This window comes from Symphodus melops (assembly GCF_947650265.1).
Source record: "Symphodus melops genome assembly, chromosome: 20".
NCBI classification, from domain to species: Eukaryota; Metazoa; Chordata; class Actinopteri; order Labriformes; family Labridae; genus Symphodus; species Symphodus melops.
In genome coordinates, this window is record NC_136710.1 from 7,662,818 (window position 1) to 7,687,287 (window position 24,470).

Consider the following 24,470-nt stretch of genomic DNA (forward strand, 5'->3'; position numbering starts at 1 on the left):
TTCTCTACAAAAGGACCAAAGAGGGACAGAAATCTTTTTTTTTTTTTTTTTTTTTGCTAGTCGTGGAAGCAGAGCGGACGTGAAAAATGTGTGGCCGCATTTTCCAGGCTGCAGTTTGTATCATGTGGAACGATGAAAACCAGCAGTGCTGTATTTATTGTACTGTACAAAGTACTTAGAGGGAAGCTTTTTGGTCTCCTAAATAATACATAAAGCATCCTTGAGCTAACCTTGTGTTGCCTTAAAAATACTCGACCAGCTCCCTGAGAGTCAAAGTAGGCCATATGTTTGGACTTTGGGGTAGTTGTTTAGATGTGTTTTGGATGTCTTCAGAATTGATAGCTGTTAAATGGAAGGCTCATTTTAAAGGGCAAACAAAGGTTTATCTTGATGTAGAAATCCTTGATTTCTGAGTCACTGTGGCAGCACTTAGCGCTCGTTTGTTTTGATGTTTATCTTGTTTTCTTTTCTTTCTCTTCCAAGCAATTACAGCTATCACTGTTTGTAATGAATTGTCGGTTCTTTGATTTATTACTTTCTTTGAAACAATTTCTTGGTAAAGCCTACAAGCTACTAGATGTAGCAAATCAAAATGCTCAACTGTGAGTTTAGAATGAATACTTCCTTTTGTCATTGCAAGTGAATTTGTGTTGTTTATTATTATTTTTTCTTTAAAGAAGAGAGAGTATAGCCTAAACCCTACACAATGCCAATATTTTGTGTATGTGTATCCAGGGACAGTGAGGACAGGGAGCACACCTTTTTATTTGCACCAAAGCCGTGAAAGAAAAAGCTCTTTCCTGTTGTGTTGATCCGAGATAGGCGTCTACTCACCTTCAGTACATTGATGGGAAAGTAGAGGGAGCAGAAAAGCAAAATGGAATTGGTAATAAACATGCTAATGCTAGGCCGCAGAGCTGGGAAGAGCTGTACCTATACCCGTCCCTTAGCTATCTATTGGTGTGTGTGTGTGTGTGTGTGTGTGTGTGTGTGTGTGTGTGTGTGTGTGAAGGGGAAATACTGAGATAGAGACAGAGCGGGAGAGAACAGGAAATGTGCACATTATTGCTTGTGAGAGCACACACACACACACATACGCTTTATGCTCCAGAGTAAACAGGCGAGAGCTGCATGTGAACGTGCCACCTTTCTCTTTGAATCGGCCCCTGGAGACGGTGCAAAGGGCCTTTTGTTAGCTCATTGGTGAGATAAGAAGCAGAGAGGTGGGGGCTTCAGAGACTCACAGAGCCAGCTTTTTTTTTTTCTATAGGATGGAAGCACCCCATTCAATAGGAACTCATTTGCCATGTTGTGTAATTGTGGCATATAATGGAGCACACCTTATTCAGGTTGCCCAAGGCTCTTTTCTAAAGCCATTTCCTTCATTTACAGCCAAACAAGTCATGTTTTCGAGAGATATTACGCTGCCTTTTGAGCTCAGGGGACACCACACATTTGCCTCTGAATGGAGGGTTTTGAGTAATCGAGATAAAAATGATTGCTCAGTTCTTATTAAAAAAAAAAAAAGAGGCACTGTCAACCAACTTGATATTTGTTGCTCGACTTTTATTCTCTCAGCTTAGTGGAAGTAAACAAAAGCAGCTGACCTTTCCCGCCTCGTTTGTTGCACTTGTTTGTGTAGAGGAGTGCCGGCTGTTAACAGCCACCGGTCACTGAAAGATACTGGCACTTGGAAGACTACAACAAACAAAAACACGCTCGCTAATCCCATGGGAATACTCTGCTTTATTTCCTGCACGGTCAAACGAATATCAAAGCTGAAGTGCGGAGATGAAAAATGACTGATTTGAAAATTATTGCTGAGCTTTTCCATTAAACCGCCGCAGGCTAGGAGTGGATTGCTATTTGCATAATTTAACTGGCATCTTAATTATTGTGTCAGGAATCTGTATGCAAATGACTTAAGTCACTTAGAAACGGAAACTTACTTGGCTAAATAGATAATGGACAAAATCTTATCAAGAATAGACAACGTGAGTGTAACCGGGGGTGAAGACAGAGACAAGAGGACAGGACAGAAATGAAACAAAGAAAATGCATGCTTACCTGAGTTAGCTGGGAGAAAAAGTGGCATGTTAGTGGTGTGTGTTCTTTTTTTTTTTTTTTTGTCTTCTGAGGACCTACCACGTAAAACAGTGAGTCTGGTGGTAGCGCTCGTCTCTCCAACACTGTTGGAGGCGACGCACTCGTATATGGCTTCATCTCGGGGAGTGCGCAAAGGCTGAATTCTTAGCACTGAACCAGAACCATCGTCGAACTCTATCACCTGCAGGTGCGAGAGACAGGATATGTTAAAGGAGATTTTTTGTGCACAACAGGTGAGGGACCTTCAGCAGACAAAAGACAACAAACAAAACTTAGAGGACATTTGGCTAACAACACTGATGGGGACACAATGTTCTCTCTATGACAGAAAACAAAAGCTAGTGCCTTTACCTTAAATTGAACCCTAGTGACTTGTGTTCATCGGTGAATACTGTGGTTTTCTACTGTACTTCTACCGTAAGTAAGTTTACAGAAAGTGCCTTTAAAATCTGTGCAACATAAAAGTTAACATTTATCATATATACTGTAGGTATTGAGCATTTGTAAGTGTATATTTTGTAGTTTTTTTGTTGTATGTATTATATCCATTCACTATATGTTTAGACGTGCTCTCTTTTCGTTAAACCTAGTGCCTTAACTTGTAAAATAATCAATGTGGCTGACTAACTTTAAGAATGGGGAAGGTTATTTGGACTGAAAGTTTTGCTCAGATATTCTGTTTGGGAGAGGATTTGAAAATCGAAATGTGTCCCACTCTTAAAGTTAACTTTCGACCCTTCAATAATGCATCACACTGGATTGTGTCGATGGGACAGAAACAAGCACAAACAGTTAAAAGTGGCTTGATAAACGGTTACGGACAGTTGTACCATGAGGTGAGATTGTGGTACAAAGGACAGGACCGACTGTATTGGACGAACGACACATAAAAATGCTCACGAACAGGTGTTTGTTGGAGCTTATTCAGCTTTTCTTTTGCATGCTACATGTCGTATACTCACTGATTTTAGAAAGCCCTGTGTCATAACTCAATCTCTTTTAAGCATTGAGGTAGATTGCAATAAAGATAGGGCTTTAAACCTTTTCTTCACACATTCATGCCCCACACACACACACACACACACACACACACACACACACACACACACACAGCAGCCTACCAACATTTTAAAAATCCACAATATCTCTGTGCATGTGTTAGTTCATAATACACTTCAACATTGCATCGGCCAAGCGATATAGCGGTGTTAGCATTCAGGCTGATAGCAGGTGATTGTGAAAACAGTCCCCTCTCTTTGTTGAATTTGAGGAGTGAATTAGAAAGGAAGTTGTGAGACTACTACAAGGAAATAGGTGTTTGTTAGAAGATGAGGCAGCAGCACATGATTGAATGGCCGTGAAATGGTTGCAGCCGGCAAACCTTGCGAGGGAATGAAAACGAGCGTATTAGCATTCAGCACAACGTGCGATGCAAACGCGATGAACTCTGATAAGATTAGATTTCTGTCGTTATGAGACCCAAAGAAGAAGCGGGGAGAGGTCTCCCAGCTCCGTCAGGCCTTTGCTGCTGTGCAGAAGCAAGCAAATATGGCATGAAGAGCAGAGGGGGGAAAGTGGCACCATGATGGTCCTGAGGACTGACACAGAAATTAATAGAAATCTTATCAGTGTTCTGCAATGATGTGTTATTTCTCATGGGTATTGAGCCCAAGTGCAGATTAAAGCTGACCAGAAATCAAAGCTGCAGCCGAAATAAGGAGGGGAGGACATGCATTTAGATAAATATGCCACAAAGCAAAAGGATATTTAGAAGTGAAAGCGCTGCTTCCTCTTTCACTTTGCATAAGCTGGCAAATGTGGCATGATGCTAATGTAGGTATCTGGGTCACACCACAAGTTGTTTTCTCTTCTGTCCAATCGCTCTTCTCTCATATTTTATTGAATTACCAAATCTGTCCCCAGATCTTTTGTAAACTTGCTCATTAAAAAACTCAAGCATGTTCAAAATCCTGGCCAGCATGATTATTAGAGCCTGCTAATGCGTGGTGGCAAGTCAGGGCAAAAAAGCAGGCGAGCGGGGCTTGGCGCGATGGATTATGTGCGAGCAGAGAGCCAAAAGCAGTGCTGAAGCATTCCAATTTTGTCGAGCATTTTACATCAGAACAATAGACCTAATACCTCAAATCTCTGGTTGCTGACTTTCTTCCCCTTCTTGTTCCACACAATCTTGGGCCGTGGATCTCCAGTAGCTTGGCAGATAAAGGATGCCACCCCTCCTTGCACGCCTGTTTGGTCATTGGGGGTTCTTAAAAACTTTGGTGGTGCTGCAGAGAGACAAAAAAGAACAAAAGACAAAAAACAGTTAGCATGCTAAGCGTTGCAGTCAGTGCTATTAATCTCTCTTATGAAGCCCCACAAACTAGAAAGAAACAAAGTTGCAGATTTAGCATGTGGCTGGTTAAGAGGATTGTCTTTGGACGTCAAGACAAGTATTGTTTGAGTGGAAACAGATGATCAGAGGTTGAGATCAATTAAAGGACAGAGGTCATGGGTTTATGTGTGTACAAAGCATGTAATCTTGACCTGGGAAGTAGTTTAACATAAACTCTCAAATCTGCTCTGAAGCATGACTGACTTTCTGGGAAGTTTGGTTAAGGACTTATGGAACAAAAAGGGAAACACGTTGGAATGCTAGATAGAATAAAGACATTGAGTACATAGCAAACTTTAAAGTTATATTGGTAATTGAATACGTCAGTCAGTGTAAGTGTGAAGTGTTATGGTGGCACCTTGTTATACTGACACGCAACTAAATTCAGCCAAAGCATTAACATCATTGAAATGTGAGTCTCAGTAGTTTTAGTTTCTAATGCTCATTTCATTTTTAAAGCACTGCAGAAAGTCATTTTTTCAGGTCATCGTTTAGGGCCATTTTGCCTTCAGTGTAATGCACAGCTGAATAGAGACTGTAAATGTTTGAAGGAAAGAGTGGCGAGTGACATGCAGCGAAGGCCAGAGGTTACATTCACACCAAAGGCTGCGGCAATAGAGACTATGGCCTTCATACAATGGGGCAGACAACATAACAGGCAGGCCAGCCAATGCCCACACTGCACAAAGTTCTTAAAAAGAGGACGATCTCTAGGTTAAGATCTCGGCAGCTTTGTGTATTGTGTTACATGTCCGGAATCTCTATGAATTTATCTGTTTTGTGTGATTCGTTTGAATTTCCATCAGGATCAAAAGAGTATCTATCTATTCAACAGTAAAGTCATCAACCCTTTACAAGCTGTTATTTTTTTACATAGTCCACATGTCATTCCACCATGCAACAAAGGCAGACATTGTCCAACTCGTGCAGAGAAGCGGACGCTGTTGACCAGCAGACAACGCTAATCTCTCCCCATAAAACCACCAATTGGAACAGTGCTTGTGCCCCGACGCAAATGAGACACGCACCTGATAAGGTCCTCGCAATGCTCTGATTGGCGATGTGAGCATACCATCGCTCCTAATTGGTCCCTCAATTCACCACAACAAGTCAAGTGTAAAGGCAACGAGGATGAAAAATGCTAAAAATGCAGGGGAGTTGAGGTGAGAGAATAACAGAGTGGAACAGTGATTGCTTTGTGCGGACATGGCGTGGTTGTTCCCAGCCACCGAGCTGGTTTTACAACACTGGACAATGACGTTTTCTCAGACTCTGATTTTGACGTGCGGTGACGCCAGTTGCAGCCTTGTGCTTGCAGTTCCATTTCTAATTCCCAAGTCATCAATCCATTTTTTAGAATAACTCTAACACCAGTTTTCTCCCCCGAGGACAGTTCCTGCTCATGTTTCTATACCACCGGGAAAAAAAACACATTCAAATACAAAATAATCAAAGAGGACCCTGTCGCTCCCTGATGGCTTTCTGATTGTTTGATTCACATTCCAGCTTTATCACAATGATCTAGGCTAATTCAATAGCAATAATATAACAGTGCTAAGCCAGACACCCTTCGTGTTTTCCTCTGAAGCTCAAGCGGCAGCTTCAGTGGGAGGTGGAGCTCCATCTGTCCCCCTGCAGAGCAACTGTTTGCCTTTTATCAATCACTTCAGCGGGCCATTAGAGGCCACACAGCTGCGGTAATGCCATCTGAATCACCTAGTGTGTGTGTGTGTGTGAGAGAGAGAGAGAATGTGTACTCGGGCTTGTTCGCGTGCCTGTATGCAGCCCAGCAGCGGGACCACGAGGGAGCTCAGAATTAACTTTGCAGGATTCACGGAGAGGTGACACAAGATGTGTGGTCAGCAATCAAAAGAGTGAGCAGATAAACAGGCGAAGCAGCTGGGCTTCCACTGGGCAAATTAGTCTGGGAAAATCACCTGATTGCCTCTTGTCATGCACATGCTCTTGCATGCAGACACACATTCATAAACACTCAGAATCGCTCTCTCCTTCATCGGCTGACAGATCCGACAGGTGGGCAAGCAGAGATGACACTGTGTAATTTTTACGCAGCAAAAAGCACCATTATATCTGCAATTGCAACCATATCTCATTGGTTCGGCTGGGGCTTGGTTCTCACTGGCATCCAGTCAAGAGGGTGCTGATGGGTAATTGATATGCTATTGGGGCTGTTTTTGCTTGGGGGCCATCCATTACGGCTCGGTGCGTCTTGCCACGCCGGCTGTGATAGACTGCGAGGACATGAACGGGGAGATCAGCTTTGGAGGTGAGGGGAAGTAAGGCCGGGGGAAAAGTCGTCGCACAATGGGGAGTGATTGAGGCGTGACATGGAGGTAATGGTGTTTTCACAGACATGGCTTCTGATATCACAATCATACCCCCATTTTAGGTCTGCGGCAGACAAACATCCATTTTGGTGGAGTCCTCATACGAGTTCAGGCAGACAAAGGCTGATTGAAACCTCGGTTTTCTCCGAACAATGTCAGGACGGGCAACATGACAGCAACTCAAAAGCCATGGTCTGTGAACAAATACTGTACAAATGCTCCAGAAAGAAATCTCTTCCAACAGAACCCTGACTTTTCAATAATCGTGTTGGAAAACAAAGCTATGTGAAAGTTGAAATATAGCTGCCTTAAATAGTGCAATGTTTATGTCATATTCATTTACTTTACTGTCTTTGTTTTATTTCTGAAACTTTTATGCCTCACTCTTGGCCAGGACTCTCTGGAAAAAGGGATCTTGCATGTCAACGAGAATATTTGTCCGGTAGAATAAATACATGTAAAAATGAACAGTGTATCATCAGCACATGCTGTTGCTTTCAAGCATTTAAAATCATTCTCAGTGTGAATAAATCCCATCCGATTAAGGCCCCTGCAACCTCTGCTACATGCTGGAGACTCCTCGAAGAGTTAACCCTGATCTGCGTGAATTAATACCTTGGCAAGGCACCTGTTAATCCAGTGCTAAGCTGTCGCCGGCAAACAAATGAGAAGTGTAAAAGCCTGCCATGAGCTAAAAGGTTCGAGACATGGGCCGGTGCTTGCTCTCCCTGGAGGTCATTATGGAACCTTGTTCACATTCGCTGTCCATAGAGCTGAGAAGGCAGACCTGGAAGTGTCTATTTGGATTTATAAAACAACAGGAAAGCTAACGCTTGCTCATGATAAAAAATGGTTTTACTCTGCATTAAAACCTGAGCATGACATTGACTTCATAGAAAAAGAAGTGACTCTTATTAGGCTTGCTTTATTCTCTGTTTGGTTGAGAGCAATACACATTTTACGAGGTGTCATAAAAGACAGTACATACAGTAACATGGAGCAAATATTGTTCCATTGTCTCACAAGATTTAAAGCTTGTAGAAATTCAGTTTATTTTTTGATAAAAGCAACATGATTACATTTTGAGAGAAACATGCAGGCTAATAAATGAATAGACAATATTTCTGAAACAGTTATTTTAATCATTGTGATTTGGAAGGTAACGCTCTATATCATTCAACTTAAAAGCACCTGTTGAGGAGCAGACTTTCAGTTGAATGGACTGTGGAACTGAAAATTGTGACAACTTGGACAGCAGGGTTTAGAGGCTTCATTACAAGTGTGTTTGATATTGGCTTAGCTCAGCCAAACATTGCATTCAAATGGTCTTTTTCAAATGGATCCGAGTTTCATTCATAATGGCAAAAACATTTAATGTCATCAGTATTCTGCCATAAAGTAAAGTTTGATGTGCCAAGCCATTAAATAGCACCAATCAAAGAGTGGAGCGAAGAACATTAATAAACCCACTTTCAGTTGGAACCTCTATTCGGCACAGACACCAGTCCAAGTGGCTCGGTTTTCACAATTATACTGACTGACATATTCAATTTCATTTGCATGAAAGGGGCCATTTCCTCTCTCAATCTTTAACTTGCACGGTAAGGCGGGGTTGTAGAGGGCGATAATTAATCCTCGCACATTGGGTGGCAGTCTGCAAATACCCTGCTCCGATTGGACATATGCGTGGAAGAAAGGAGCGTTTAAAGATGCCATTAACCTCGTTCAACATCTTTAAGTCACAGTTTTGTTTTTTTCTCGTCTTGCGATATTGATAAATCGTCACAACCGGAGCAAGTGACACAAGTGTCTGAAGAGGGTTCAAGTGAAGTGCTGATGACATTTGACCTCATGTCATCTTCTAAGTATTCTGAAGGTCCGTTATCCAAGTCGTTATAGAAACCGGATTCGAAAGGATGCTTTTTTTTGTCAAAATGAATGCATTGGTGTCTGCGCTTTCTAAAGCAACACCCTCTCTATGGATTAATTAACTGCCTTAACAGCGTACAGAAAACAGCTGCCCCCATGCAAAACGTAGCAATGCAGACGCACAAAGACGGAGATAAACAATGCAAAAGGAAATGTGTGGAAAAAGGGGGGAGAGGGAAGATAAACCACACATACTAATCAATGGAACAAACACGAGCATAAACCATTTTCTTTGGGGCAATACACAGCTCTCTATCTGCAGCATTATGATAAAAAATATGCCTTTTGTAATGCTGAGAAAACAAACTGCACATTGTGCGCACTCACAAAAGGGCTCGGCAGCGAGAAAAGAAAAAGGCATCGGAGCTTAATTAGAACTGTTGCCTGATTTGCATTGCATGCTCATCGGTAATCTGGCCTTAAATGGAAACTGAAATTCTTATTGCAATTAGTGATTACTTGAAAAGGGATATGGCCTCCGAATGATTGTTAATTACAGGATCAGGAATAGTACATTAATTCACTGCAGAGTTTCGAACGCAGTGCAATGATGGGGACTTGCTCCTCCATCAATATTGTGCTGCTTGTCACACATAATGAAGTTCATAATACAAGCCTTCTCGTACACGCCCCCCCCCCCCCCCCCCCCCAAACCCCCCGCCCACTTCCCAACTGCTCAAATGTGCTCGCTCAGCAAAATGCATGAGTCATTATGTAAAACTAATTCAATAGAATACACACAAATGCAGCTTAATGACACATTAATATTGAAGCTGCATGAGGATAGCATGGCTGCGGGTCCATTTCTGGATGGGGTCAGGCGCTCTTATTCTCCCTTGAGTAAATAAACGTGCATCATCCCTGATACGGCTTCAAAGGCAGCGAAACTACAGGATGCACTTGTAACACACAACTCACCATGGTATTGTCCTTGCCAAATATTCAGCCCAGTGACTAAAGTTGCAAAAATCATATTCCAATGGGACATTCTTAACGCCGGTGTATTACTCATGCTCAGTGGCACCGCAATGCAAAGGCTGAGCTACTGTTCGGCAGGAGCTAGAGGTACTTCTTCCCCCCCCCCCCCCCAACAACAGCAGCTTCAAAAGGAATGGCTAATGCTGCTGTCCCACATTCAATGCAATGACAGATACTCTGACAAAACCTATCATGCACATGTGCAGCCATGCACAGACACACGCCCCCATGGGTGTTGGACTATTCCTGCAGAATAGGAGCTAACATTGCGAATTGGACGTTTATAAATTGGGCTGGTGTGAGTGAGGAAAATAGAAGGTTCTGGATGGTTCCATTAAATAAATATAAAGGGGTTATTTAGGGAACAGAGCTGAGCTTCTCAGTCAGTGTTTCACGGAATGAGATGGGAACTCAAGCCTCCCTTATTCAATTATCATTGTAGATTCATACAGTCGATTTTTTTTGCACTGACAGCTACATTAGTGATCTCTTCTGGTGGTGTATTAAAATGTTTGCAGAGGAAACCTTGCACTCTTCCACTCCTCTGACTCTCTCTCTCCTCAAGTGTTTGTCTCACACACACACACACACACACACACACACACACGCTACAGCTATCTCCCACGGGACACATTAGCAAGGTAGAGGGATCCAGTTTGTCACTTAATAAAACGGCCCACTCAAACAGATGGCTTTGTTCAAACGGCCCCCAACGCTTTAAAAGCTGCTGCTGAATCGCTGCTGTGGCAAATCAGACACATGAAAGCCCACCTCCCTTTGCGTCGGATACCAAACAGAAGGAAACATATAAAAATGAAATTGGAAGACTTGCGACTAGACACTGTCCGCCAGGGAGAGAGGGAGAGAAAACAAGACAAAGATGAAGCAAGGTGGAAAACACAAGGCCTCCCTGATGAAAATTATGAACATCTGGGCTGAGGTGGTGCAAAAAAAAAAAAAAGAGGATTTAATTTCATTCATTTCAAGACCTCATTTTTATCTCCACTCCCATTCGTGCTCATTAATGTGGGAATAGACAAATCTTGAGCTGATTTGAGGAGGAAACAAGTATGAAATTTGGATTTGTCTGTCTTGTTTGTTTTTTCCTTCGACATCTGGGGGGGGGGGGGGAAGAAGAGAAAACATAGATAAGTAATTCTAATTGCGCAGACTTACTCTGTTTGGTAGTCAGCACAGTCTATTTGCAAAAAGTTAATTATCTGATAGGATAGGCAGTGGCAGCCACTAACACAGAAAGCCATTCGCTCATTCTGTTATCCAGCAGGCAATAGAACGATTCATTAAATGGCAGCGCTGCAGCAAAATGGACCAATAGTTATCAGGCTGGGGGCTGCACTGACTTAAAAAGATGTTAAAAATGGCAAAAGTGATAAATATTCTTTGGCCATGTCAGCTTACTGCCGCTGTAATGTAACGTGGAGATAATAAGGGAGCAGCATTTCCTTTGATTCTTACGCTGCTGCCACACATGTGATGTAGATTTTATTCTGGATTGATAACAGAATATCACCATGAAGGCATGCTCAGATGAAAATCTTCAAAGCTGCCGCCTTTCCCACCATATGTAGAATAAATCAAAAGATATGAAAGGGACAATTGGAATGGAAAATCGAATAAGCAACATACATTCATGTCTCCATTCAAAACGGGATCCTTGGGTCTCTCTTGTTTCTTTATGTCATAAACGTCACATAATTGTCTTTACCTTCAACCACGGAGAATAAACGTTTACCATCAATGGATTGGTGGATTATGAATGGAAAAATTCCAGGGATTAGACATTGTGCATTTTAAACAGACTTTTTTTTAAAAGACAAAGAGTGCCGAGCCGTTTCCAATGGATGCCAGCAGTCAGGCCATAAGAGGTGACACATTCCCCTCACTGTGTTTTGTCAGGCGCTTACAGGAAAAAGTAGCTCATGCTCCTCGGTGCTGCGAGGAGACAACTGGCTTCCTTTCAGCAGCTCAGATATGTATCCTGCAAATGTTCCCAAGTCAAACAAACCAGGTTACAAGTAAACCAAAGAAGAGTTACGCCTTGAATTTTCCCATGTGCATTTTTCCTAGTTATTAAAGTCTGGAGTTCAGCGAACATGTTGCTAATCTGTTTGAAACACATTTAATTTACAAGGACAAAAAAAAAAAATAATAATAATCTTAAAAAAATCTTAGCTATCCTCAAACTACAATCCTATCTCTGGGGGCAAAGAATATGCGAGGGAGATAGCCCAAACAGTCACTCAGGGAGCAAAGTGACCTTTCACAGGCCACTAATTTTACGCAGCAGTGAGGGGAAGAGTATTGCATATAAAACAGAGGAAGAAAAATGGTCGCAATTGAAACGTCTTTGAGGCAAAAATCTCCCTTTACTCTTTGGAGCCACCAATGACTGTCACCTGTCAGGACACAACAGCATTTAATGTTATGTGTTAAGTAAGATGTGATTTTAGAAACATTAAGACAGTTTTGATACTGCACCTTCGAGCTGCTACTGTAGTTAATAACTTTGAACAGATATACATTAGACACCTGATTGACTTCATTTCTCACATGGTGTTTCTTTGTATCATTTTTTTTGCAGTCACACTACAACCTGTAATTCTTCATTTGTTTCAGGGTAGTAAAACTGCCATCTATTCTTTCAAACTCATTCAAATGAATGATGATTCCTTGTGTTCCTCATTACATTTTAATGAGCTTGTCTGACATTCAATGAGTGACATGCTGTACCGATGGAATAAATATTCGCTGTGTCTTTGTGGGCTGTTTTCGTCCGCCACACATTATTAATATGTCTCTAACTAAACCACATGCAGTAAATCTAAGTTGAGGTCTCTGAATTCTTAATTGCGAACCGCTGAAGAAAACAGTTCAGCCTGCGTGTGTGTGTGTGTGTGTGTGTGTGTGTGTGTGTGTGTGTGTGTGTGTGTGTGTGTGTGTTTGTTTGCCTTCAGAGCTACAGATGGGAAACAAATGAGTGCGGGTGGTATCAGGGTCAGACTGGCGGATGGGGGTTTTTACTCGGAAGCAAACAGAGCAATGTCACCCAAGGAGCAAAAAAACAACAAGCCTCAGGGGACATAATTAAAATAATCCAGTGAAATTAAGGGCTTCACATCACTTCAGAAAGGCTCTTTCTTGATGTGTGTGGATGTAGGGATGATTCATCGGGAGATGATTAGAAGTGTAAAGAGGACGACTTTGTGTGTGTGTGTGTGTGTGTGTGTGCTGCTGTGTTTAAAGTCGGTGTTACAAGACACAGTCTGTTTCGAGCCACTGTTCATAAGTGTTTTCACATTTATTAAAATGAATAACCTGTGAGATAAATACAAATGCAAAAGAGTCAACGAGGTTTCCAAATATTTTACTTAAAAAGAAGACTCTGAAATCCGACTTTTGCAGCAAGATGAAAGTTGTTTTACTTGGGGAAATGTTTGCTTCCTATTAGAGGTCATGAAAAGGAAAACAAATGGGGCTATTGGAAGGGAGTCAAGAAAACAATCCATCAATATAGGAGTTGTGATTTTAGAAGAAAATGAAGAAAAGGAGACGTCTCAGGACGGCCGATTGCCTCGTGAAAATCTCGGTTTTTTTGTGCGGTTCATTTTTCCAACCGTGTTTCAGTGCGAGACCTAATGAAATATTGTGTTCCGTTTTCCTGAGGAGGGCAGATTTCTAAAGACGAGGAGACTCCTTACAGGGTGCATGACTGTTGGGGACCGGAGATGAGGCCTTTGGTCTGGGGGAGTTTGCTGCCCTTCTCTTCTGAGTCCTTTTCACCCTTTGCCAAACCCGGCTTCAGTTTACAGAGCGAGTGGGTACACAAAGACGCCGGCCTTGTGTGTAAATGTTTGCCAGCAGTAATGGGCTCCAATCCACTGAGTGAGTAAAAGTGTGTGTGCTTTTTTGTCCCTAAATGTACTGTATGTGCATAAGCATCTGAATAGACACACTGTCAAAACAATGGTTATAACTGTGCGTCTTTACAATTAACTTGTGTATTCTCTTCCATTAAGCGGTGAGGAGAACTTCCACTTAAAGTTTCACTGTAATCTGTATTATTCCAAAAGCAACAACTGAGTAATGGCATAGGCTATTAGCTTTTAATGTTGAGTCATAAAACCGTGAAGAAGGGAGAGTAAAAAAGCCAATGCCATTGTCACAAAATGCCACAAGGTACTCGGGGCCTCAGTTCATAATGACTTCATTGCTTTTCTCACATAGATTAAAGGTTAAAGAGTGAGCCTGCACATTGACTCGATGTGCCGTTTTCTACTTCATTAATATTCATGATAATAACTCACACATACAGGATTAAAGTCACAGATTTCTCGGAAACTTCCTAAAATCCTAAACCCAATTACAATTTTGTATATATATATATATATTTTTTTGTCAGCTTGAAGTTCGATTTGTCGTCATCAAAATGGATTGATTTCAAATGCCAGCTCAACTATAGTGTGTTTTCTTGCTGTATTTAAATCACAGTTACAAACCACAAACAACTCGTTCCATTCACTCAAGTCTGTTTTTATCCTTAGTTTGTTTCTGAAACAAATCCGACACAGTGGGTGTATTTTCTTCAACTGATAAATTATTCGAGAATTCAATTTAGCGCCAGTCCAAACTTGAAAGTATTTTCATTAAACTCAAAGGAACTCTAAAATCAGAGTTCTCAGTGATGTGTTTTGAGCATCTCTGTTCGGCAACATACAAGGCGAGTCCCTCATCATTTATCATTCCACAGGTGGAGGGGCATTTTCAGAACCCATATGTCCCTTTGCCTCTTCAGCCTCGAAGAAAAGTGTTCTGTTAGGGGGGCAAAGGGGGGGGGGGGGGTTAACACGTCCCACAAAAACAATTTCCCTTCCTCTTATTCGCCTGCGCTGAATTTGTCACAATGGGGAACTGAGTCCAGATTAATTAGATTCCATTTTGTGGTCATCTTCGTTTTCCCCTCCATCCATGACTCTTTCCTTTTTCTTTGTCTTGCCCAGAGTCCTTACAGCCAATCCCCGCACCATTTATCACGTTGCCATCTCGAGTGAGCCTTCCCCCTTTGCTCGCTGGGAAGCCATTAGAGCATCTCTGCATCGCGGCGTCCAGATTGCATTCCGGTCCCAGCTCGCGACATTTATCATCTTTTGTCCTAACTTTTTATCTGCCCCTGCCCTGTGTGAAGCCCTATCTGCAATGCCCACTGTAATGAAACACTGGGAGGTGAGGCTCAAGTAAATAACCTAATTAAACCTAGCAAACAGGGACAAAGGGGGGAAAAGGCACAAAAGGCCTTTGTGAGAATGCCAGAGGAGGAACACTCACAGATGGCAGTGAGGAAGTCGAAGCGGTGATGTGGCACCATGCCCATACCACCTTCTCATCTCTGTATTTATAGTCGTGGTGCTGTTGTTTGTCCAAAGATGTCCTTTTTTACTTGATCTCGACCCATGCAGTATAACAGCCATATCCTTATTCTGCCATTTGAATACGTGCGTTTTAGGACACAAATGCTCCCATAAGACAATGAAATATCTTTGTGATAAGGGTCCAAAGCTTTGAATAATGGCTCCTAAGAGAAAATCCATCCCGCCTTCTCACTCCCTTTCACTCCTTTCTAATTCTTAGGCAAAAGTCGAGCCAACTCTGATTGGTCTCATTAGGGACAAAATGAAGAATGCCAAGCGTCATAATTATCGGCGCTCTGCTGCAAACAGTATCGAGTCGATACTGCAAAATGTCAGGAGGGCATTAGTGGGCAATTATTAATCCATATCAAGCTGGGATGGACAATTTAATTATCACCCAATCAATACTTCTAGATCTTGTACAGATGTAGAGCGGTGACCGGGTGCATAGATCGGCCTTCTCGTAGGCCCTGTACTGGATTTAAAGGGGGGCAGCCTGGAAAAGGAAGCAGGGCTGAAGTAAACAGGAACCTGCTTCTCTGCATGCATTACCAACAGCATTCAGAAACTACTTCCAGTGGTGTACTGACTGTACCGTACCTGAATACATCAGGGCTGTAGAAATAAAACCTGAACTCCCTTGAGCAGAAAACTGTCCCTTCTTCTGCAGATGTAAGACTTTCTCCAGGACAGAGGAGTGTTTAAAGGGTCTTCAAATTCGAGCACAGGTGTGTGGCCAATTTGACTTTGATTTTTGACTATTAAAGACTTTTTACTGGTCTGTTAACAGTAAAAAAAAATGTATTCATGGAAAAAAAATATATAAAGCGAGATTGAGTCAAAAGCAAAATATAAAGGCCTAAATCAGCCTTCTCCATGGTGGCCATTTAGAATTTGATTTTCCTTATCAACTGGATTCAAACCAAAGGTTTTTATCTTGTTCTGGCACCATAAGCAACATTTGATGAGAGCTTTGTGTTCATTACAGTCTGATGCTGCTCAGAATTTGTATTCTCCGAGCCCAAAAAAGCCCCTGCATGGTGCAGCAGGGGTACCTGATAAAATGGGTCTCCTCTTTGTTTGGCTCTTATTAACAATTTGCCGTAATATTCTATCATTGCCAATAATATTGCTTACTTTCTGATGATGCACCCTCTTTTTTCCTCCATGCAGCCTTAAATAATTACACTCATTGTACCTGAAACAAACTATCTCAAATAATGTCAGTCAAGCCTTTGTGCGAGTGATGAAACAAAATGAATGCTGTGTAACAGGCCCTCGTGGATTTCAAAGGCACCACACAATGAGGCATGGGAAAACAAAAGTGGCTGTCTTCCACCAGATAGCAGTCATCTCCAGATAAGAATACCCTCTCATGCTTCTGTTTTGCTTTTTTGTTTGCTGTTATTGTGACTCTCGTCTCCATCCCTGAATCGCTTTAGTCACTATGCAACCAATTGATTACTGCTAAGTTGCCTGGACCTGGGTTATTTTCTTCCACATATTGGACTGTCTCTTGCAATGGATTATGATTTTAGCACAAGATTGCACATTTTCTCATGCATTATAAACCTGCATATTACTTTCATATTACCTGATAAAGCTTCAGTATCCATTTTTTCTGTAACACTAAAAGAGAAAGAGCTTTACTTTTTTTTTTACGCTGCCTCAAAGTTTCACTTACTGACTTATTTTAGTATGTGACAAAAAAATCTGTACTTCGTTCAAAATGTGACATTTACTCCAAAAAGGTCATATCTTTAATCTGCGTATCCTTGACTTTATGGCCAAGTTTTAGATCAAGATTGTTCAATAAGGTGTCACATCTTTAGGGTTGAGCTCTAGGTTGACTATTTTCTGGGAAAATAATCTTTCAGTTTTGCAAAAAAAAAAAAAAAAAGACATGAATAGGCATTAAAGAAAACACAAAAGAAACCTCTTTGACCTAAATTAGCTTTCCTTTAACTTTTCCTTTGTATCACCCCATCAGGTTCCAAAGCCTTTGAAAGCAAGTCCATCCATTATTTCCGTTAATCTCTATCTAAGCTCTTTCTCTTCCATGCTTAGCTTTTCTTCTCTATCTACCTTCTCCTAATCTCTCAGTGCCCCAAAGTACTTTAAGATTACTTGTTTTTGGGAGATTACACGTCATTTCTTGTTCAATCTAACCCCTACTTCTCGTCTTATTTATTTATCATCCCATTTGTATTCTTATTCCTATAAGGACAGGACATAAAAATGTGACTGTCTTGTCCAGAAACAAACCTGTCATTTCTATACTATTTATACCTCAAATCACCGAGGCAGATATCAAAGCCTGTGGTTATTTTTAACCAAGGTCCAAGTAGATTTTCCCGACCATCTGATCAGAGGTGCGCTTTGGCAGTAATGGAGAATGAAAGCATATTATTACTGATACACCATGTATTCCATCTCTTGGCTCCATTAGGTGTCCAGTATGAGAGATGAGAACACAAGACTATTTTTGTACATGCATACCGGTCTGACTCGATTATGTGGACATGTTGACAAAGCCGTTTCTTTTAAGCATACGAGTGACTACTGAATTCCTTTGCAATGCAAACACCAGTTACTAAGTGTGGGAGTATCAACATTAAAATGGATGTTCTTGCACCATACTGTGCATGTTAAATGACATACCATTTGCATATACTGTAAAACACAATTTAAAGGAAGTTGTAATTCATTGTCTCACAAGATCTTACTCAGAGCATGAGATGGTTCTGTTTCGCAAGGATGAAAAGATTATTTTTGTTGCACACTCTTTGTGGTATCAGTACTCAAACAGTCCCATCATGCATCCCATTTGATCATGTTTAACTAGGCTTCTCAGGAGCATTTTGCTACCTGCTAACTCGCTAATGTCTTCCCATCGTCCTTCCACTGCAGTCGGCATAATTTGGCTAAAGAGTCACACAAGGCTTTCCCTGTGGGAGTAAACGGCAGAAGTATAGCGTATCCTTAGCGTCGAGGTGTCTTCTTGAAAGATCACAACAGGGGGAAGGCACAGCCAATTAGATTGTGGCGTGTAATGAGAGGCAACAAATCGTGTGGTGTGAAATTTCTGTCTCGACCAGGCAGCGTGAGGAGAGAGATATGGTGAGGGGAATGGGAATCTCTTCCAGACTCTCTGATCATGTTTTTTTTTTTTTTTTTTTTTTAAACCCCCTTCTCCGAGGGGCGCGAAGGGGGAAGAGGAGGAGGAGGAGGAGGAGGAGGAGGGTGGGAACATTTTATTTGGAAGGTGTACTTAAAGAAATCCATGTAGGCATAAATCCTGACATCGAGTGTGCTCCACTTCCCTCTCCCTCCTTCACCCACATCTCCTCCTCGTGCGCTCTCTCGTGCTAACTATAAGTCTGAGGGAGAGATAGAAGTGGGGAGATGAGTGGATTAAAGGATGACTGTGTAAGGATGCAGTTGAGATTGAACCTGAGAGGACTAAAAGTAAATAAGTTCGACCGCTTGTTTGAGCTCTGAAAAGTCAAAGCGAGGAATGGACATCAGCGTTGGTGTCGTGTTTTGAGGAAAATCTGGAGTCCTTTGTCACCCTTAACTTCCCATTGTACAATCATTATCTGCACTTAACCTGACATATCCCTCATCATGACTCGAGTGGTGGAGTGGATTGGGGTAATTAATTAGATGATGCGAGAATGATGAATGACATGAAAACGGCGTCAAGGGAGTATTAAGCTAAGGAGAAACAGACTGTTCATGGATGTTATGATGGATGCCATATAAACACCTCGTAAATGCCCGGGGACTCTTCCGTAATTGTGTGTGCGAGCCTACATATTCCCCTTGGGGAATGCACCATTAGAAACAAGGGCTTGGCTCTGTTTCAACTGGAAAAAGCCTTTGGCTCTGGCTGTGGCGTGAGAGCGTTTCAGCCTCTCAATCGAAGCGTTCATTTCATTTGCCTTAACTAATAAACCACACTAAAGCTGCGTGTCATGATAAATCTCAGCTTCTCAAACGGCATGACTCACTTGGCGGTGCAGAGACGCCAAAGTCGGCGAGTGAGTGGAGAAGTGCGCAAGACAGCGAGTTAATGAGTGAGCGAGCAAACAAACAAAGCGAGGGGGCGGAGGGATAGAAAACAGAGACAGATCTAGTGTGCGAGAGAGAGAGAGTATTAGGCTCTCCAAAGACAGACTTTGAGCTCTCACTCCATCACTCCGCTGAATGTAAATCAACTTTGACAAGAGGAGCTTAGGGCATAAAGATTCCCAATCGGCGTCAAGTGTTGGAGAGCGCTGTAGGTAAGAAGGTGGGGTTGTAAGCTTTCTGCCTGGGACTAGAGACTGCCCCGAGGCACTCCGCGGAGATGAATGGTTTAGACCATTAACCCCGCCGCAGAATCCCAACATACCCCACAGGCACACAAATGTGCTGCGCCGAGATCTGTGCAATGTGTCGCAATCTCTGCACCCCTGGAGTGAGACCGACGCTCCAGCCTAGGGCCAGGTGTTACCCGCGCGGGGTTTACATGCACGACACACACACACACACACACACACACACACACACACACACACACACACACACACACACACACACACACACACACACACACACACACACACACACACACACACACACACACACACACACACACACACACACACACACACACACACACACACACACACACACACACACACACACACACACACACACACACACCACTGCACTCCACGCATAGATGCACGAATTATGAGGGTTACAAATTAAAGCAACTTTTTACTTTTTATAGTGCAACTGTTAAATTGTACAAAATAGACAAAATGCGTACCTTTGGGTGAAACTTGGATTACATTTGACTTATTTGAGGAATGCATGTTGCATTAAAATGCATAAACTGACAGTTGAGCAAACCAAAATCTAAACGAACAACGGTCTTGAGTCATTGATGTCGCACATTGATAATAAAATGAGAGTATGTTTGTTGAAAATAGAGACACTCTGTTGCATCCTATCAATTTGCCTTTTGTGTCTTAATTAAATGTGTTCTCGCTGTTTGTGCATCTTGCCAACTCTGCAAAAAGAGAAAAACACAGCCACTTTAATCATGATCTGTCATCTCCCGTCCAACGGACTCCTTGAAAAGCTTGCAACTTTTGCGCAAAATAAAATAATGGACTTTGCTTTTGGGTACTTTGCTGCAGTTCAAGACCACAGTTGAGATTGAGCTGCTGCAATTGTACACTTGCACTAATCCAAAAAACCGTTGTCAAACGGGAAGGGACGATTCTTTTGACCAATCAACGGACTGCAGTGTTTAGCTCCACCTTTTCAGGGTCGGCTCCAAATTCTTGGCACCCCAACGGAAGGGTCCCAAAAAATAGGACGGTACGGATCGGTTATTTGGGAATTTTTCCCGGGATTAGTCAATGAAAACGCCGCGGTGTACCGACGACGAACCGAACCGGACCGCTCGGTGGAAACGGAGCTTAACACTTATGCAGACCACAAGCAAAGGGCTGAATGTTGTGTGTTGCTACACGCTCAGGTTAAAACACTGTCAAAGTGGATTTTTCACAATATGTCCCCTTTAAATCTGCCATTATCTTATCATAGTCTCCAGTCTATGTTTTTATTCCCCGTCTTAGATTACAGCACGTGTAGATGACGTGACTCCGGCTCTTCATTGTTCCGACTTCACACTGCGGTAAAACATCGTCTGCGCAGGCAAAGGCTGATCTAATTCAAACTCGACTGGTCCAGTAATCCCATTACTGCAGCAAGAGCATCAATCTATTAATTGCACTGTCACTGGGGCAATGTCATGAAACACCTGCATTGTTATACAGTTCACTGGCACGGTGTGTGAAGGGGGGGGGGGGGGATCAGATTTAGTACATGTGCCAGCGAGGCCAGAATCACGCCAAGTGTAAACCGAGCAGATGCAAAACAGCTGGCATTGTGCTCAGCTCACCGGCTGATCCCGGCTTCAAAGGCATGCTACAAGGTACCCTTTGTGCGAGGGTGCATGTGTGTACTTTGAGAAGGAGACGGGTCTGGTGCACTGCGTTAACATGGTCCCCTATTGTTCTTTCTGGCACCTTAGATGCTCAAAGGATAAGAAGGTGGCCGGCTGACTGGAATCCATATAATTCAACGGCATGAAAGACGCCTGTCATTTCCTGTCGAAGTTTTCAAATATTTGGATTTCTCGAGAAAGGCTTTCTGGGAGTTTGTTGATTGCCACTCCAATGAATTTACGATTCTGATTAGGTGCTTTTGTTCTGTCAATATTCCCACTCTGAGCCATGAATGGTACAGCGCAGTTAAATTGCACCACCATTTTCAAGTCAATGTGTCTTGGAGACTTAAGTGCACTTAGATATAGCATTAGTGCCTGGGGGCTATCCTTTAATTACCTGCATCTAGGCTCGGTACAACATCTCCATATTGCGTGCGATTATCTGCTTTTTCTTGCGAGTGGGAGGGCCAGGAGTGGCGAAAATTGCTCAGCTTTTGTGCGATTCTGGAGACTAAGTGCGAGGCAAAATGACTGCAATCCATAGATGAGGCTAATGGCCTTAAATAATACACTTGGGCTTCGTTGCCAGAGACATCGGCATTCATGGAGTTAATAATGGGGCCTGATACAACCTTTAAACATAATTGCAAAGCGCATTGTTGACAAGGAGTTGGTACAGGCTTTCTCAGCCAAAGAAAATGATAATGACTTCTTACTCGTTTCGTTCAACCTGCGAGCGAGAAGCATCTTGCGTGGCACTGATAACATTGTTTTATCTCCGATTCCCAGTCTCGTCACGAGGTCTTCATCCAAACAACGAGATGGTAATTAAGTGCTGGCACTCTCAGCGAAGGTGTTTTCACAACACCTTTTTTTTTTTTTTTTTTTTTTTTTTTTTGGAAGTGTGAGCATGATGCGCCCTCTCTTCTCTTGTAGATGCTGTGTTTAAAAGATATGCTTCAGTAAGGACATGCTTGAAATGAACGAGTGGAGCCAACAATGAGATTTCCACTTGAGAGATGTCCAGCAGAATGATAACCAAGGTGGCGGACTTGTTAAGTAACACTGAATCTAAGTTAAACCCCTGCAAACTGTGTTCTCTTTTTGGTCGTTTTACATCATGGACAAGTCAGCAGTGTGTGCGTGTTTAATTCAGTGTGCTGGATGGGGACAGCAGCTCTTGAAACTACGTACTGTGCAGTCATACGTGTGTATGGTCTTGAATTAGTGTGTTTGCATGGCTTGTATGTTGGCCACGTGTGGGTAAAAGGGGACGAAATACACTCAGTTTAAATCAAATTAGCATGCAGGGAAATTAAGCAGAGGGATTTAATTTGAGCTGTTGTAAAAATGCTAATTTCAGCACAGCCCGGAAGCTCATATGCAAATACAACACTATTTTACAATAATTCATATTAGGCCAGGCATGCATAAAACACACATATTACAGCCTCATGTCATCTGGGGAATAGAGTATCATTAGCTTTCAGACTTGCTGCAAGGTGATCTTGTCTAAGGGGGTGGGGAGTATGTGCACCCATGCACATATTGGGTGCTTCTCCATTCATCTTTGAGCACCCATAATGTAGCTTGTATCTCATTTTACAGCATTCATAAGAACGGAACTGCGTCTGCATCGAAACGTGCATCTTCCCGATTCCTTTATACGTTTTAACAGATCAACAAACACGACTACAAGTCATTGTTATGATCATCTACGCGCACTATATACACAAGATTCGACTGTAACCCTGGCAGATGCTGTTGGATCGTTACTGCTGCACTGCCATACAAACTACTCCTCAAGGAGCCGTAGTCACTATCACGTCGTAAATGTGCAACTTGGAAATATCTTCTAGTGTAAGCATATGGGAAACAGATTCCTCACACAGAAACTGGCGCCTGGGTCCGATTTAAAGTCAGAATAAAAAGAGGCAACTTCTCTCCTCTGATTATCAAACAAACACTAAAGCATAAGTATGTGATGTTGCTGTTGCCTTAAGTGTGAGTCGTTTTTGCTGTCGTAATACCTCATCTTGTTTTCTCGCTGCAATGGCTCAAAAGAAGTGCCGCATCAATAGACGATTTGCTCTTTTTTGTCCCTCGTGGTTTGCCTTTTGATAGCTGGCTCAGAAAGGTTTGCTCTTGTATCTGATGCTTGTGGATGTTTGTGTGTAAGTGCATTCGAGTGTGTTCTGTATAAATGCGCATAAGTGAGAGAGATGAGGTTTGAGAGTTAACGTCTTAATGTTTTGGGAGGCTGGAGGAGCCAGTCGATACTCATCTTGACGGGTTAAAGAGAAGCGTGCTGGCTCGCTGGGACTCGCCATGCCGTCCAACATCAATTGAGACGATCAATTAAAACACCATTAAGGCCCAGGGTTTCACATGGTCCAACACAGCATGGGTTAGTGCTGGGTGGGAAGAGCATGGCTCTTTGTCAGCTGATTTTTACACATGTAGCTCTGCATATTATTAAGGAGATTATTTTCTGAACTGTATTTTTGATTTTTTTGAGTGGTTAAAAAATATATAATTTACTAAGTAGAGATTTCGTATTCGTAATATGTATGGAGCAGCCATAAGCTGTATATTAGAGAGGGACCGATAAAGCCTCCTTTATATGCACATTTTTCATAATGGCTGTGGCCATCTTGTTTTTTTTTTTTAGCCAGAAGTGACCGTAGTTGGACTTCTGATAACTTCAAAATTCTGATTGACATTTGTCATGCCCAAAATATTACGGTGCATTATCTTACATTTTAATCTAACATGAACCATTTTGTAAAAATACATTTGAAATTGAATCTTCATGGGTGTCTCCCCCTGCTGAACATGACAAAGAATGCAGGCTAAAGGAACTTACAAATCTGTGAACTAAATTAAAACTCTAATTGAAGCCTCTGGATACTCTTTCTTGCGACCCAATTTCTGAATGTCATACTTCTAAGACCAGATTTGTTTCTGCTTCATATCAGTGTCTGACTCATGAAACAATCCATCAAGTCAATATACGCCCAATTTATTTAGTGCAGGTGCCCAGATGGAAGTTTTCATGTCTGCCCAGGTGGAGATGTGAAACGCTTGCGGCTTCCCTCTCATCATCCAACACTTCCTTTTAGCATTTTTGCATTTCTAACACAGAAGGAATTGTTTGTTGCGTCCCTGCTCTTCCTCCCTCGCTCTCTGTCCCCTCTGCTCACCGGGAACAATTATGCCCTTCTTTCAAGCCATCGCCAAGCCCAATTTGCCACACAAATTAATTGGGGCCGCATTTGAAG

General features: G+C 42.3%; 1 protein-coding gene across 19 annotated transcripts in view; it reads right to left on the bottom strand.

Annotated features, from left to right (window-relative positions):
• LOC306841335 (receptor-type tyrosine-protein phosphatase delta-like) overlaps positions 1 to 24,470 on the bottom strand; it is a 347,810-nt gene that overhangs the window by 61,463 nt on the left and 261,877 nt on the right. For all 19 annotated transcript variants that reach the window (XM_079371178.1, XM_079371180.1, XM_079371177.1 and 16 more), the window contains 2 exons: positions 4,246 to 4,391; positions 2,146 to 2,287 (listed from right to left, as the gene is read on the bottom strand). In XM_079371178.1, the coding sequence (XP_079227304.1) occupies positions 2,146 to 2,287; positions 4,246 to 4,391 (288 nt within the window). The remainder of the gene's footprint in view (positions 1 to 2,145; positions 2,288 to 4,245; positions 4,392 to 24,470) is intronic.